At 40.4% G+C, this 14,931-nt stretch overlaps 1 protein-coding gene across 1 annotated transcript; it reads right to left on the bottom strand.

Annotated features, from left to right (window-relative positions):
• Positions 1–2,372: 2,372 nt before the first annotated feature.
• Positions 2,373–10,230, bottom strand: LOC119845933 (homeobox protein Hox-B1-like). Its single transcript, XM_038378931.2, has 2 exons — positions 9,651–10,230; positions 2,373–5,658 (listed from the first exon to the last, which is right to left on the bottom strand). Exons 1-2 carry the CDS (start codon positions 10,228–10,230, stop codon positions 5,315–5,317), a joined length of 924 nt encoding a protein of 307 aa, XP_038234859.1. The 3' UTR covers positions 2,373–5,314.
• Between the last annotated feature and the right edge of the window lie 4,701 nt (positions 10,231–14,931).

Here is a 14,931-nt window from a genome sequence, read left to right as displayed (position 1 = left end):
AGAGACAGACACACAGGAAAGAAAGAATGAGAAAGACAAAAAGAAAGAGAGAGTGATCTGGGAAGAGAGAGAACAGAATCCTTGCTTCATGATCATTTTCATTCTTTGGGGCAAGGCTTTGTCTTTAACCATCCCGTCGCAATGACAATTCTTTCTTTCTTTCTTAAACCCAAACAATTGAGTCATCTAGATTCCTATGATTTACCATTTCCAATGATAAATAGTCGTTACAGGAGTTAGCTAGTTGACAGATCTTTAGCTTGAAGTTATAATTTGTCAAGCTGCCACTAGATTCATGTTTTATGCTAATGAAGGCAGACTTATTGACTCAGGGTTAGTCAATGACCGGGTCAACTCTGTCCTCAGGCAAGGAAGAGGTCAAAAGGTCAGAGGTGAAAGGAAGAGTAGGCCTGTATGGATTTTCTGTTAGACAGCTGTAATTTTAGAATAAAGCCTGTACAACACAGAGAAAATATGAAATGTCCTAATAGGCCCAAATGCAGTAGACACAATCTGGGGCGTACAATTCTGAGACAAAAGAAACTGATTCAGCAAAGTACTTTCTTATTAAGGGATTCCCCAAACCTGCTTGTACCCCATATACAGTGTTGCCAAAATCTGGTGATTTCATCATGAGTTTGGTGTTTTTCTTAAAGCCCCAGCTCCTGGAATCATGGGATTTGTGTGAGCCTCTCAGCTATCATTTTTATAAAATAGCAGGTTTCTGGCCTCATGGTTGCAGGAAAAAGCCTGAAAATGTGATGCCAAAAGGCTCAGAAACAAGAAGGGAACAAAAGGGATCCCCAAAAATTTTTATTATTGCTTTAAATCTCATGATTTTTAAGCCAGTTTTGTGATGGGGTGGGCAGGCTTGTGATTTTTGAACACTTGTGGTTGCCAATACTTCACTGCTTTATGCAGACATGAGCATGAGCCATGGGATGCACATACACTGAAGCTGGATCCGTGACTTCCAGCTCGGGTAGACGTACATGTGCTAGCTTTAATTAAGCCCGCACACTAAAAATAGCAGTGTAGCCACCTCAGGATGGACCTAGGGACTTGGATGGGATTGTTCTCTGGTGGCTAGCCTATGCCAGTGCTCTTGCCATCCTGGGGTACACTGCTATTTTTAGCATGCTAGCTCAGTTAAACGTCTACCCAAAATGGAAATCATACCTCCAGCTGCAGTGTAGCTGTACCCTTAGGATTCCGGAAGTTAAAGTTGATGTACTCCTAAAGACCTCACCTACAACCATGTGACTGCACATTGTGGACAATCAATTGCAAGGTGTTGGTTCAACTGTATATTATGGGACCTAGCGAAGGAATCACTGGGTGAAATTCTCTGATGTGTGCTGAGCAGTAAGTCAGATGAGATGATCATAATGGTCTCTTCTGGCCTTGGAATCTATGAGTCTAGACTGGGGTTCCCCAGCTGTAGTACATGAACCACTCTTGCTACATGAGTTTGATGCTCCAGCAATTCATGTCACAACAATTTTAAGAAGGTGGTGCATGAACTAATACAAGTTTGGGAGCCGCAGTTCGTGCCTCAAGGGAATTATCCCTACAGTAGGTGTGAAATATCTCACACTTGCAACCTATTTACTTACAGCAAAAAGAGGTCAGGGGTTTTATTTCATGCCGCTTGGTGCATATATTTTTAATTTTGAAATTTTGTCAATTTTTTTTATCGAAATGTGAATGATATCTTTGCAGATCCACCCTTATTTTCCAAAATGCTGTATGAGTTTTGCTTCCTTGGAGCAAATTTGCTCAAGAGTGATCCATTTTCAAGGCAGGGGAGAAAGATAGATTCACAATGCAATATTGCAAGGACTTTGGGGCAGGAACTGTCTATTACAATATGTGTGTAATGCGCCAGACACACTATAATGTAGAGATTCCAACTCACTGGATCCGAGGTGCCATCTTAACATATATAGTAAATAAAAGAAAAAACAACAATAAGGTAACACAAATAGAATCAAACCAAGACAATTTTTAATGTTATCCATTCACATGTCCGTTTCCCCTCCCTACCACAACACACATTCCACTTCATATTGAAAGAAAATAAATAAATCAATAAATAAATCCATATCTTCCTTCAAGAAAAGGAGTACTTGTGGCACCTTAGAGACTAACAAATTTGTTAGTCTCTAAGGTGCCACAAGTACTCCTTTTCTTTTTGCGAATACAGACTAACACGGCTGCTACTCTGAAACCTATCTTCCTTCAGATAGTCCTGAGGGACAAGGTGGGTCAGGGAATATCTTTTACTGGGCCAACTTCTGTTGGTGAGACAGAAAGCTTTCGAGCTATACAGAGGTCCTGAAGAAGAGCTCTGTAGCTCAAAAGCGTGTCTCTCTCACCAACAGAGGTTGATCCAAAAAAAGATATTACCTCACCCACCTTGTCTCTCAAATACCCTGCAACTGTCACTGCTACAACAACACTGCATACATTCTGATAGTCCCGGCAAATAAGAGGTAGTCATTTTGCAATAGCTCCCTTCATTTTCACGTGCCTTTTGAATATTCTCCACTGTCAAAAGAAAACTCATGTTTCATGAATTTAACTGGATTCACTATACATCTTTGGTTTAAAGGAATATGTGCCAGTTTTAGATTGGGGTCATAACTGAACCTTGCAATCCCCAAACATTTTAAATAAAACTTTTTCTTTGTTTCTTGTGTTGATTCTAGACATTTTGTGGTTTCACCAAAATGTCTGAATTTACCTTTTCTTTCCACATGGAGTAATTTAAAATAACAAATTAGGAGAATTTTTAAACAGGCAAGAAGATAAAAATGTAGTTACATAGCAATGAGAGGAAAAATAATTTAAAACACAGCAGCAACCCTAATTCAACATGAGTACTTTAGTGAACAACTCACAGCTCATTTCCAAAGTGTGATTAGAATTTTGCAACAGGGAAAGACAAAATAATAGCGTTGGTGGCAAATTAGCATATTTGGTTCCTTAGCTATTGTTTCATGTGTGTTTTTTCTTTTTTTTTTTTGCCAGCAAAATGGAGTGAACTGCAAATTTAAAGATCCGATTAAAAAGGCAACAGTTTCTAGGGACTGTCCTGCCTGAAATTCCACTGATGGGTGTATTATTTAGAGGTGTTAAAACCCCACCACCACCCCATTAATCCTTTCAGTGATGAGTGGCAAGGAAGACCGAGGGAAAGTTTGGTTAACAGAACATTTGGTATAAATCCAGCGGCTGTTGAAGAAGAATGCTGTGTATATTTTTAAATCAAATGTACTTTTCAGCCACCTAAAGTCCTTTCATTGGGTTAGCCTCTTGTAATATATGATCCAAGTGAAAATAAACCAGTATTCTCCATGGACAAAAGGCATTTCTCAAAGATATTTTGATAGTAAAACATCAATAATAATAATAATTAATAATAATAGAACACGGTGATGAAAATGAACCAATTATTTCTCCAAAGTGAGGCATTGTGTGCAAACTTTGTCTCAGCATAAGTGGCTCTAATGTTACCTAGGGTTATTATAACACTTCTTATTGTTTGTTCTTGATAAAATGTTGGCCTCCATTTAATCCTTTATTAAAGTTTAAAAGGCAACTATTCCCATCTCGCCATCCCATCACCACTATCCTGTCCAAAGTTCTGTGACAACACCCCTGATTTTTGCATTTGCTTTGTTGCTTTCACTCTTTGCTATAAATTAAATCCACTTTTAATATGAAGAGTGTGTTTCTTCCCAGCTGTTAGAAGATTTAAATGTTAATGAAGAACCTCAGAAATGTGAAAATAAATAATACACTTCTAAGCTTTTACTGACTGAGGAGGTTATTTATAGCATAATTACCATGTCTCTTGTATTTCTAAGCCTGATTTTGAACTCACATTTCCTCTCCTATACATTTGTGCTGAAGGTGCATTTAGCCTAGGAAAGCACATTTAAAAGATGGGGGAAACATTATATTTTCTTAATCAAATATCTGTGTAGGCCCACTGATTATACTGCATATAACTTGTTTCATATGGATTAGATCCAAAGTCCATTAAAGACCACTAGATTTTTTCCATTGACTTCAGAGGCTTGAGACCAGGCTTTTTCTGCCCCTTTAGTATCACATCAGAGGGAGGGTTAACTCACCCACTAGGGTATCATTTAGATGTGTGGGCACAAGAATAGAGATGGCATTCAAGAAACTGTGATAACCATCCTTGGCCAGAATGGCTGTCTGTGACCAGAATGCTGAGTTCAGCAAAAATGTCCTCGTCTTAAAAATACTTAAAATACTGAAGAGCATTATTCTCTCTAGAAATTTCACCAAAATGGTATGTAACTGTATTACATATCTCTAAAATAATTACTCCCAGGAGATGATGGCTCTAGTTCCTTCTAAAAGGGCTCAGTGAAATAGGAACATTTGGAATTAGAGTTAACATATGAAAATTATTCCCCAAATTGTTGTCAGAACGTTGTGGAAAACACGTAATTGAACCATTTGGTAAAAAAAAAAAACCAAACAAAAAAAAAAAAAAAACAAATGGTGAAACTTTTCATGAAAAAAAATTCATTGAAAGTTCCCACAAAACAATTTTGTCAAGAATTTTTGTGGGGAAAAAAATTACATCAAAACTCATTGTGAATAAAGCTTATGTCAAAACTTTTGGGGGAAAATAATGTATCAAAATAAAATTTGTCAACACTTCTAGTAGAAAAAGTTAATCAAAACCTTCCATGAAGAATGAGCATTTTTGTGAAATAATTAATCCAATCTTTTTATGACTAAAGATGTTGTAGAAACTTTTTGTGGAAAAAGTCGAAATGTACTGTGAATAAAAATGTAGCTGAAACTTTTAGTGGAAAAAATGTCAAATTTACTCACAAAGAATCAAGAGTGTGTGAAAACTTTTTGTTGTCTGCATTTGTTTGTAAAAAGTTCATGTTTTTGAAAAAAATATTTGACCTTCTCTATTCACCTCTGCTCTAGGAATTTGGGGAAGGGAAAGTGACTTTTTTTTTTAAAGTATGGCCATCCATTAATCTAGCATCTGCATCTATTGGAAGGACACCAATTTAACAGCACAATGCTGGCACCTGTGCTATTGGTGGTGGTCATGGTGGTGAGTGTGGAAGTCTCTGCACATAGTTTTGGTGTGTGCTTTCATCCCCAAGTCCATCGCAAAGTTTGCCAGGAGCATTGCACCCTTCTCTCTCCCCCAGCAAGATGAATGCAGGGGGTGAATGGATCTGATGGGGAAGTCTCTTTTCTGTTTCTCTGCCCAAGATCAGAACAGAAGTTCTAACAAGAGCCTCAGTCAGATGGGAGGCGTGGGAGCCTCGTTACTTCTGCTGGGAGAGGTAGCTGGGGAGGTGATGTCCGATTTGTCAGAGGAGGACTCCGGTCCATTGCAGCCAGCTGACCCTTCAGGGAAACCCTCCCTCTCCCTCTTCTTCTGCTTCATCCTGCGGTTCTGGAACCAGATCTTCACCTGGGTTTCATTGAGCTGCAAGGCACAAGCGATCTCAACCCGCCTGGCCCGGGTCAGGTACTTGTTGAAGTAGAATTCTTTCTCCAGTTCGGTCAGCTGCTTGGTGCTGAAGTTTGTCCTGGGAGAGACTGCGTTTTTCTCCCCAGCAAAGCCACAGGCTCCTGATTTCACTGGAGACAAAGGGAAGGGTGGTGGGGAGGAGATGGTTATTAAAACCCATGAGGTTAGTAACTAGGAGGATCCCTTTCCAGCCAGCCAGCCAGCCAGCTAACTTCCCTTTTCTTTCTTTCTTTCTTTCTTTCTTTCTTTCTTTCTTTCTTTCTTTCTTTCTTTCTTTCTTTCTTTCTTTCTTTCTTTCTTTCTTTCTTTCTTTCTTTCTTTCTTTCTTTTTCTTAACCCCCCCAAACAAAAACACCTTTTTCGTGAGTAATATCCCCCCAACACCCACACACATACTTTCCATTATCTTTCTTTATTATATGCATAGATCCCTATTGCAAAATATACTCCTACTGCAATAGGTATTTATTCTGCAAAATAATCATATACATGTGCCTCTTTTCCACGATATATATTGCAATAGGAGTGTATTTAGCAAGAGGTATATATGTACATGCCTCTTGCAATATATATATTGAAAAATAGTGATATGTATGTATATAGGGTTATTTTGCAGAATGAATATGCGTATATTTTGGAATCTATATTAATGATGTATATATGTGTGTTTATATAGACGTGTGTTATAAAATATGTGCGTGTGTACATGTGTATATATGTGTGTATATATCAATTCATTATGTATATATTCATGATATAAAACACAAGTAACAGGTTAGACTTGCGCGGGCTTCAGTCCTTTGCGCTCTTAGTTCATAGAAAGTCCCCAGGCGGCCCTGGGATTTTTGAAGGAGCGGTGAAAAAAAGGTCAGTGATGTGCACTTTAGACCCCATCTTGGGGTACAATGCCCTGTTTTGGGGCTCTGGTGTTTTCTGCCTTAAAACACCCACACATGTTTCGATAACCAGGTTGACCCAATGGTCTTGGCAGGGGAACACGTGCAGGATGCGGGAGCCCAAGGGTTAAGTGGAAAGGAAAGGTGGTTATAATGGGAAACTTGCCAGAGATGGATAGAAAGGGCCCAGGTCTTCTTTCTTTCTTTCTGTCTCTTCCCCCCCCCCCCCGCGAAAACATTCAGATTGAGGGAAACACGTGGGGGTGGGGGGAGCGAATAACCCTTAACAGCTCTTTTCACTTTGGAATGACTCTAATGCCAATCACGAAGGTTTCACAGACAGTCAGGGCAGAGAGAGGTGGGGAAGCCGGGGGGGGAAACTGCAGCAGATTCACTATCTGTTTCGGGTCCCTACACACCAGAGTCGCCTGCCCTACAAGCCATTAGCTTCTCTGATGCCATAACTCAGGCCCCAGGTAGTTTCACTTTCAACTCTTCCCTTGGAGTGGCCAACTGCCTTGTTAGAGCCCCAATGGGTCCCCCGCTCCCTGAGGGGATAAAGTCTCGTGATCGCATCTTTCTTTCTTTCTTTCTTTCTTTCTTTCTTTCTTTCTTTCTTTCTTTCTTTCTTTCTTTCTTTCTTTTTCCAAACACTGCTATTAAAGAAAGCACTAAAGCACTAAAAGAAGGGAGATAATCTGCATCTGTTTTTGCAGAGTTGAGTTTGACGTCTAAGGTTTTGCGTTTACATATCCACGTAATCTTAACTTTCAAATCAAAGAACAAATCTCTCTCTCTCCATCTCTCTCAGTCTCTACTCTATCTTCTTCCCTTCCTGTGTGTCTTCTTCTGTCTTTCCAATCTTCACCTTCTCTCTAACACACACGTCTTATTATACTAGCATAAAGAATATCCCTTTGCCTTTGTATCTAGCTCAAAAATGAGCATACATTTAAAACAAATCTTTTCCATGCCTGTGAAACCCACTAAAAACATCTGAAACCATTTGACTCTTTTCAGAGTAGCAGCCGTGTTAGTCTGTATTCGCAAAAAGAAAAGGAGTACTTGTGGCACCTTAGAGACTAACAAATTTATTAGAGCATAAGCTTTCGTGAGCTACAGCTCACTGCATCCGATGAAGTGAGCTGTAGCTCACGAAAGCTTATGCTCTAATAAATTTGTTAGTCTCTAAGGTGCCACAAGTACTCCTTTTCATTTGACTCTTATTTGCTTTTTTCCTTCGTTTTGCAAATGATCAAATTCATCCTTGGTCTTTGATTGATTTATATATGGCCAGGATCAGCAAAATAAAAAGAAGAACTTTCCCAATCTTGTTATATTTTTGTTCTCAGTGAATGACAGTTAACCGACTCCTCTCCTTACCCTCTTGAAGGTGAAACAATGAGAGAAGGCACGAAACAAAGAGAAAGCTTTTAGCCTCACTTAATATATATATATATATATATATTAACCCCACGCGGCCGCTTTCTTGGTTATTTGAATAACTTCTCCCCTTTGGTCGGGAAAGTTGGGAGAAGTCGGATTCGTTTATAAACCCAGATCATCAGAAGAGAAAACTGAACAGATACTACCCACAACAGAAAAGTTACAGGAGAGAAGCAAACATCAATTGGCAAACTGTTTGCAAAGCGTGAAATCTGTTCCCCTTCACTCAAACTCCAAGAAACTGGAAAATCATACTGTCTATTGCCGTCAAAAGAACTTTAAACTCAAACGGCAGAGGAAATCCCTTGGAGGCAGTGAACTCGGTTTGATTATTTTTTAAAAAACATTAAAATCTCAGGTTGTTCCACTAGATTGCCTTTGAAAATATCAATTCCTTTCTAAACCCCAAACGATCTTCTTTTTCAACGTTAAAACCGGGATGAAATGTGCATTTCCCACCCCTCCCACTTGAGAAAATACATCATTTCATATCCAGTTAGTTAAAGATGCTTTGTAACAACATTTGACTTAAAAAAAATACATCACCCAGAAATTTGCAAAAGCTTGGAATAAACTTTACAGGAAAACGCTTGAAGCAAACGCGAATCTGTTTGCATAGATGGTTCTACTATGGTAATTTTAAAGAAAGTTATGATTTTTTTAAAAAAGATCCCTCAATTTATACAATATTTAGCAAAATGTCAGAGATAAATCTCTTGGAAGATATTTATGATGCAAGGAGCCACATATAATTGTAAGTAACCAAGAAACTTCTAATGATCTATTAAGACACTGATTTTTATCGATGAGTTCAGAAAATGGTTTCATTACAAGGCTTAATATTTGGAGAAAGTTTTTCCTCCTCTCAGTTTGAAAAAGATAATATATGGACTTTCCTCTGGGGAGTAATCTAAATGAATATAACTGCTACCCTTTGAATTTTGCAATGCACTGGGCGTTGTCAAGATCAGAATTTTTTGTAGAATAATTTTGAAGCTAAATTCCCAGCGCACAGTACTAAAAGTCAGACTTGCTAGTTACCAACCTGCTAAAATTATACAAAAGTAGGACGTTGTTTCATCTCTTTTATTTTGGGCTAAATTACTTTTACGGGTGTTGTTGTCGCGCCTAAATTAAAATGAGACAAAAATCAGATTCCTGTAAAATGCATTTTAAAATATTGAAAAAGACGTTTCATTTTTCAAGGAAACAATAACCTCATTTAAAAACACACATTTCCAATCCCCAGGTTCAAAATTTATTTCAAACTATATATGTATACGTATATATATTACAGATCAAATAAATATTTGATATATGTTTAAGATTCTATCTATCTATCAATCAGATCAAACACTTATTTTGGGACCATTCTGGCCAATTGTAGACAAAGGTGTCAGTTTCCTCTTAACTCGTGTTTTCTAAAATATAAAAGTTTGTTTCCCCTTGAATGATTTTTTTTAAAAAAAGAAAGCAATAATCTTAGACACAAGACGACTTTAATTGAGAAAAAAAGTTCTGAAAGTCACAATCAGCTCGAGAGAAGGAGTGTAGTTTGGAGGTAATCGTAACAAACTTCATGACAGAGAGAAAATTTAAGGCAAATAGACCTGCTTAGAGACAGGCATGCGCCTATGGGGGAGGGGGGGGGACACGGGACACCTGAATATCTTGCACTTTTATTACCTAGTGACGTTCCTTGCCTCTCCAATTGATCTGCCACCCACCGTTAAATACATTGGCCTCTATCTCAGACTCACCTGTTCTGGGAAGGTTCCTTTTGACTCTCATCCACTCAAAAGTTTTCGTGTCATTGTAAACATCCGGAGAGAGGTCCCCTCTATCTTCTGGCACCACCAGAGAGTTACAGCTGGGGGGGTCCTGGCTACAGGCGTGGTACCGATCCACTCCCCGACCCCCGGAGCGGGGTCCAACAAGGCAAGCTGGGTAGGCGGCGGCGGAGGAGGGGGGCAGGCTCCCCCCAGGAAAGTCGGGGTCATGAGACCTGGGTGGGTAGGGGCTGCAGCAGGATGAGTTATAACCTGGGGAGGCGAAAGCGGCGCCGGGAGGTTGGCTGGGGCTGTAAAGGGGCCTGGGCCCAGCCGCGGGGTAACGAGAGGGAGCGGGGAACGGATGGGGCTGGCCGGGCGGGGAGGGGAGATGCGGCGGGGGGGGGCCTGCAATTGGGAGCTCCCTTCCCAGCACGCAGGGATCGTCCCCGGCACAGCGGACGTTGCACGGCCTCTGCGGCAAATGCTGGAGCCTCTGCTCCCCGGGCCACGTCCCTGCATAGCCAGCCCTGCTCTCCCCCCCCCAGCCCAGCTCCGGCTGAGGGTTCATCCTCCTCTCATTGTCCTGGCCCCCACCCGCGCTAGCCCCCTCGTCCCGCGCCCTGGCCCGGCTTGCACCATGTCAAATGGGGCACTTCCCCGGCCAGGAGCCCGAGGAAAAGCCAGCTGAAATTCGATACATTGGCAGGAGGGATCACGTGGCCGGCTCTTGGCCAATGGCCAAGGTTCACTGGGAGAGGGCCTGTTTGATGAGTTAATGGCAGCAATTTGTAACTTTCAGTCTCTCTCTGGGCAAACACACAAGAGGGATGATAGGAAACAGTTTCTGCACCAGATCTCTCTCTGGGCTACGAGAAATGGACATGACTTCATCCCTCCCCCCAACCCAGCCCAGCCCCAGCCCCAGCCCCAGCCCCAGCCCACCAGACCCTCCTGGAATCTCTGCTGGGATGCTCAAGGTAAGTCCATTTTTATTCTCGCACTCCCAAGTTCGCTTGCATGCATATTTTTGCTGTGGGTTTTTTTTTTTAATAGAGCATCCCTCCCTCCCCTTCTTCTGTATCCAACCATAATACACCGTTTCATCTTCATTTAGCCGATGAAGTTTGAAATTACTTTTGCAATGAAAATGGATGAACATGCTTGTGTGTGTGTGCGTGTGTGTGAGAGAGAGTTTAGTAATGAAACGCAACAAACTTTCTGTATAGATCAAGTGGATACTCTTTAATAGAAATCCCAAAGTGGCTTTATTGATAACATATAAGGCAACTTTTCAGACTAAAATATCCCATTATAATAGAGGAAAAATGTTTTCTTTCTTTGTTTCTTTCTCTTAAAGCCACGGTCAACTGTCTTGGTTAATTCCGCTCCCCCTCCCCCACCTTTCACCCGTTCCAGCAATAATATTTAATTTCAGATATCTGGGTTTTCTTTCTTCTTTCCCAAGCTAAGTCTCCTTTGGAAGAATCAGTGGGTAAGAAAATGTATTATTAATTATACTCTAGTTTAATCAGCCAGACCTTATAGGAAGGTGGATCCTGTAGAATAGTTTTAATTTAATTGTATTTTGATCTATTGGCCTGTTTTAATTGAAATAAGAAGATGCTAGGAATATAGAGAATATGTTACATTCTTGATTGTTAACAGTCTTCTAAAGATGGTTATCTATCTATATATCAATATAATGACTCTGAAACTGGAGGCTTTGGAGAAATCATAAAATCCAATTTTATGGGATAGATTTTAAGCCTTTTTAATATGATCCTGTTGTTTTTTTAAGCTAGCAACCTTTAGAGACAGTCACCCAGATGTACTTTTTGAGTTTTGACTGAAAAAAACAAGAGTGCAGATGAAAACGAAGAAAAAAGGAAAGAGCTCAACTCCTCATGACTCAAAGTGATGTTTTCTTCTCCAGTCGATATTCCAGGCACGTAACACTGAGCCCAATGTTCCTGCTTCCAAGAAATATTAATCTAAATTACTATTAATAAGGGACAGCTACAAGTTAATTGGCATTAAAATAATTCATTTCAATTTGTTAATATTAAATGAACAGATAAGACTTTTGCTTAAAATGTACTCATATTCTGCCTTTCTTATTAGTTATGGAGAAGAAAATTCTCTGAAGAAACCATTCTCTAAAAAAGAGTTTGGGTTTTTTTTTATTTTTTTATTATTTTTACCAAAGGTAGGGTGAAAAATGAAATGCACTTTTTCCCCCAATGGAAAAATCTGTGTGTAATGATTTATTACGAAACCATCTATTGGAAAGAACCACACAAGACATCAGTGAATAGTGAAACACCTGAATGACTAGAAACTTGAGTAGAATTTAAGTGAGTCAATTTATTTCCAACTATTAATTATGGAATGCAATCCTTCCATTCATTCTTCTTCCCCAATCTCCAAGGGCTCTTGTCTCATCTTTAAAGCCACCTCCTTTCCTTACACGAGATCTGGGACATTTGCATGAAACTAGTGAAGACTTGGGTGAGTTTCCCCCACTTTTAGACATTTTTTGACCACTTGAAGGTCTAATAAAATATTTAAACCTCATATCCAGCCATTGATTTTATGTAAAAATGTTCTGCTGGTGGAATTCATTAGGCTGACGTTATCCCCATTCTTCAGCTGGGCAAAAGGGCCATCCCATTCCCCATCTGCTTATTTCCTGCAGAGCCAAACAGAGAAAAAAAATCTTGATTAATATTTACAAGGTCCTGTCTCTTTAATTCATTCAGCAGCACTCTCCCCTTGTTTGTCAACTGAAATCTGGATGCAGATGGCGCCTAGGAAAGCTTGCACTAGAAAGGGAAGGGGGGGAAAAAGAGGCTTTGTATATGTGAATAAAACAAGAGTCTATATGGGCTTCTTTCTGAAGCACTCCAGGACTGTATTAATTGAATCAGAAAAGTTACTCAGCCCGGTCTACTCCATGCCAATGCACCTGCTCTATTTCACATGTGGTCTCCATGTTTTTTTGGACACAGTCAATCCAAACAGGTAGCAGCATTCATTTCTTCAAGGAAAGGGCCAAGCCACATCTGCCATCTACTTGCGCAGTGGCTCATCATGATCAAATTTGAGGGCCACTGTGAGTTTAGCAAGCTCAGTGAAACCTGAATTCCACCCTCCGCCCTTCTTGAATGGAAATAAACAGTGCATGTTCAGTGTGTGTGTGTGTGTGTGTGTGTGTGTGTGTGTGTGTGTGTGTGTGTGTGTGTGTGTGTGTGTGTGTGTGTGTGTGTGTGTGTGTGAAAAATGGAATAGCTAGTTTCCAGTGTCCACAATTAACTTAAACTTTTAGGAGAATTCCAAATATTTAAATTGCTAATAATCCCAAGAGCAGCCACATTCAAGACTTGTGTTTGTCTCTAAATAAAGACACGGGATGGCAGGAGGTAGTGGGGGGTGGGGAATGTATTGTGAAAGAAAGAAATATCTTTATCAAATACTTTCAGTGGGACCTTCCTTTGCAACCTTAAGCCCTGGCCAATTACATATTAAAGATGGCAGATGTTAAGAAACTGGGTGTGTTTTCTATTGTCCTTGGCTTCCACAGAAACAAGGGCAGTTTTGCAATGAAATATAAACTTGCAGCCAAATTAGTAGAAGCTTAAAATCTCCATCTCTCCTGAAACTGTAGAGGAATAGAGCCTTTCCCTTGTGAACACAGATTGCATGGATCAATGTTTGTATAAGGCCCCCCCATACTTTTTAATATTAAGCTCAATATTTTATATGGGGTTGGGTGGTGATTGAGGGGGAAGGGAAGAAATCACAATGGATTAACATAGACAATTGATGTTTTGCAATATAAGATAACATTTACAAGGCAAAACAGTTACTTGTCAAGGCCCTGCGGGGGGGTTGGCAAGGGGGGATGATGAGTGATGTGTGGGATTCTGCTTTGTTTTTAAAGTAAAAATGTGTGGTGGATGTTTCTTCCCCTCCATTCCTGATTCAAATGGGCTTTCCTGTTTTTATTAATAAGTCATTTTAAAAATCAGGTATTATTATATTTTGTAGCATGGTGGCATGTACAGACCCCATCGTGCTAGATGCTGTACAAGCAGCTGACAAAAAAGATGGCTCCTCCCCCCAAATAGTTTGAAATCTAAGGGCATGTCTACACTTAGCTCCGGAGTGATCGATGCAGCGCACGTCGATTTATCACGTTTAGTGAAGACATGATAAATCAACCGCCGAGCGCTCTCCCGTCTCGGTACTCCACCAGAGCGAGAAGCGTAGGCGGAGTCAACGGGGGAGTGTCAGCAGTCGACCTATTGCAGTGAAGACACTGCAGTAAGTAGCTCTAAGTACGTCAACTTCAGCTACGTTATTTTCGTAGCTGAAGTTGCCTAACTTAGACCGACTTAGCTTGCCACCCCCACACAGTGTAGACCAGGCCTGTGGTCCCAAACCTACAAATATGTGCTTAACTTTACTACTGTGGCTGGTTCTTTCAATGCGGACTACCTATGGCAGTGAAGTTAAGCATGAGGGTAAGGCTTAGTCTACACTACAGAGTTTATGCCAGCATAGCCCTCCATGTACACCAACAGAAAAAGGTTTTTCTTCCCACACTGCCTTCCTGAATGACATTAGCTATGTCAACAGAAGCCTTATACTGATGGTTTCCTGGCATATCTGTCACTGGGGGGGGTCTGGTTTTTTCACACCTCTGACCAATATAAATGACACCAGTATAAGTTTGAAGTGCTGACCAAGCCCTGGTCAACACTTAAAATTTAGATTGTCCTAGCTACGTCACTCAGGAATGTAAAAAATATTCACACCCCTGAGCGCTGTGGGTAAACTGACCTAACCCCTGACATAAATGCTGCTAGGTCAATGGAAGAACTCTTCCATCAGTCTAGCTACCACCACTCGGGAAGGTGGATTCCCTGCATTGATGGAAAAACCTATTCCATCACAGTGGGAAGCATCTACACTATGGCACTACAGTGCCACAGCTGCAGCAGTACTCGTAGTGTAGACATAAGTGTTTTCAGATATAAGGTTAAAAGTTTGGCTGCTTGTAAAGTTAAAGAGACAACGTCCCCTCCTAATGTGGACAGAATTTGGGAGGCTAAATAAGCTACCATGGTATAAGGCATCTTTATACTGAGATAACTGCATCTACACAAGGGCTTATATCTGTATAACTATATCCATAAAAAAATCACACCCCTCTTCTATGCTGTTATACTGGTACAACTTCTGTAGCATAGACCAGTCCTTTAACAAG

This window comes from Dermochelys coriacea, chromosome 20 (assembly GCF_009764565.3).
Source record: "Dermochelys coriacea isolate rDerCor1 chromosome 20, rDerCor1.pri.v4, whole genome shotgun sequence".
In the NCBI taxonomy this organism is placed as follows: domain Eukaryota; kingdom Metazoa; phylum Chordata; order Testudines; family Dermochelyidae; genus Dermochelys; species Dermochelys coriacea.
Note: the sequence above shows the minus strand (reverse complement) of the source record. Positions and strands in the feature narration are given on the sequence as shown.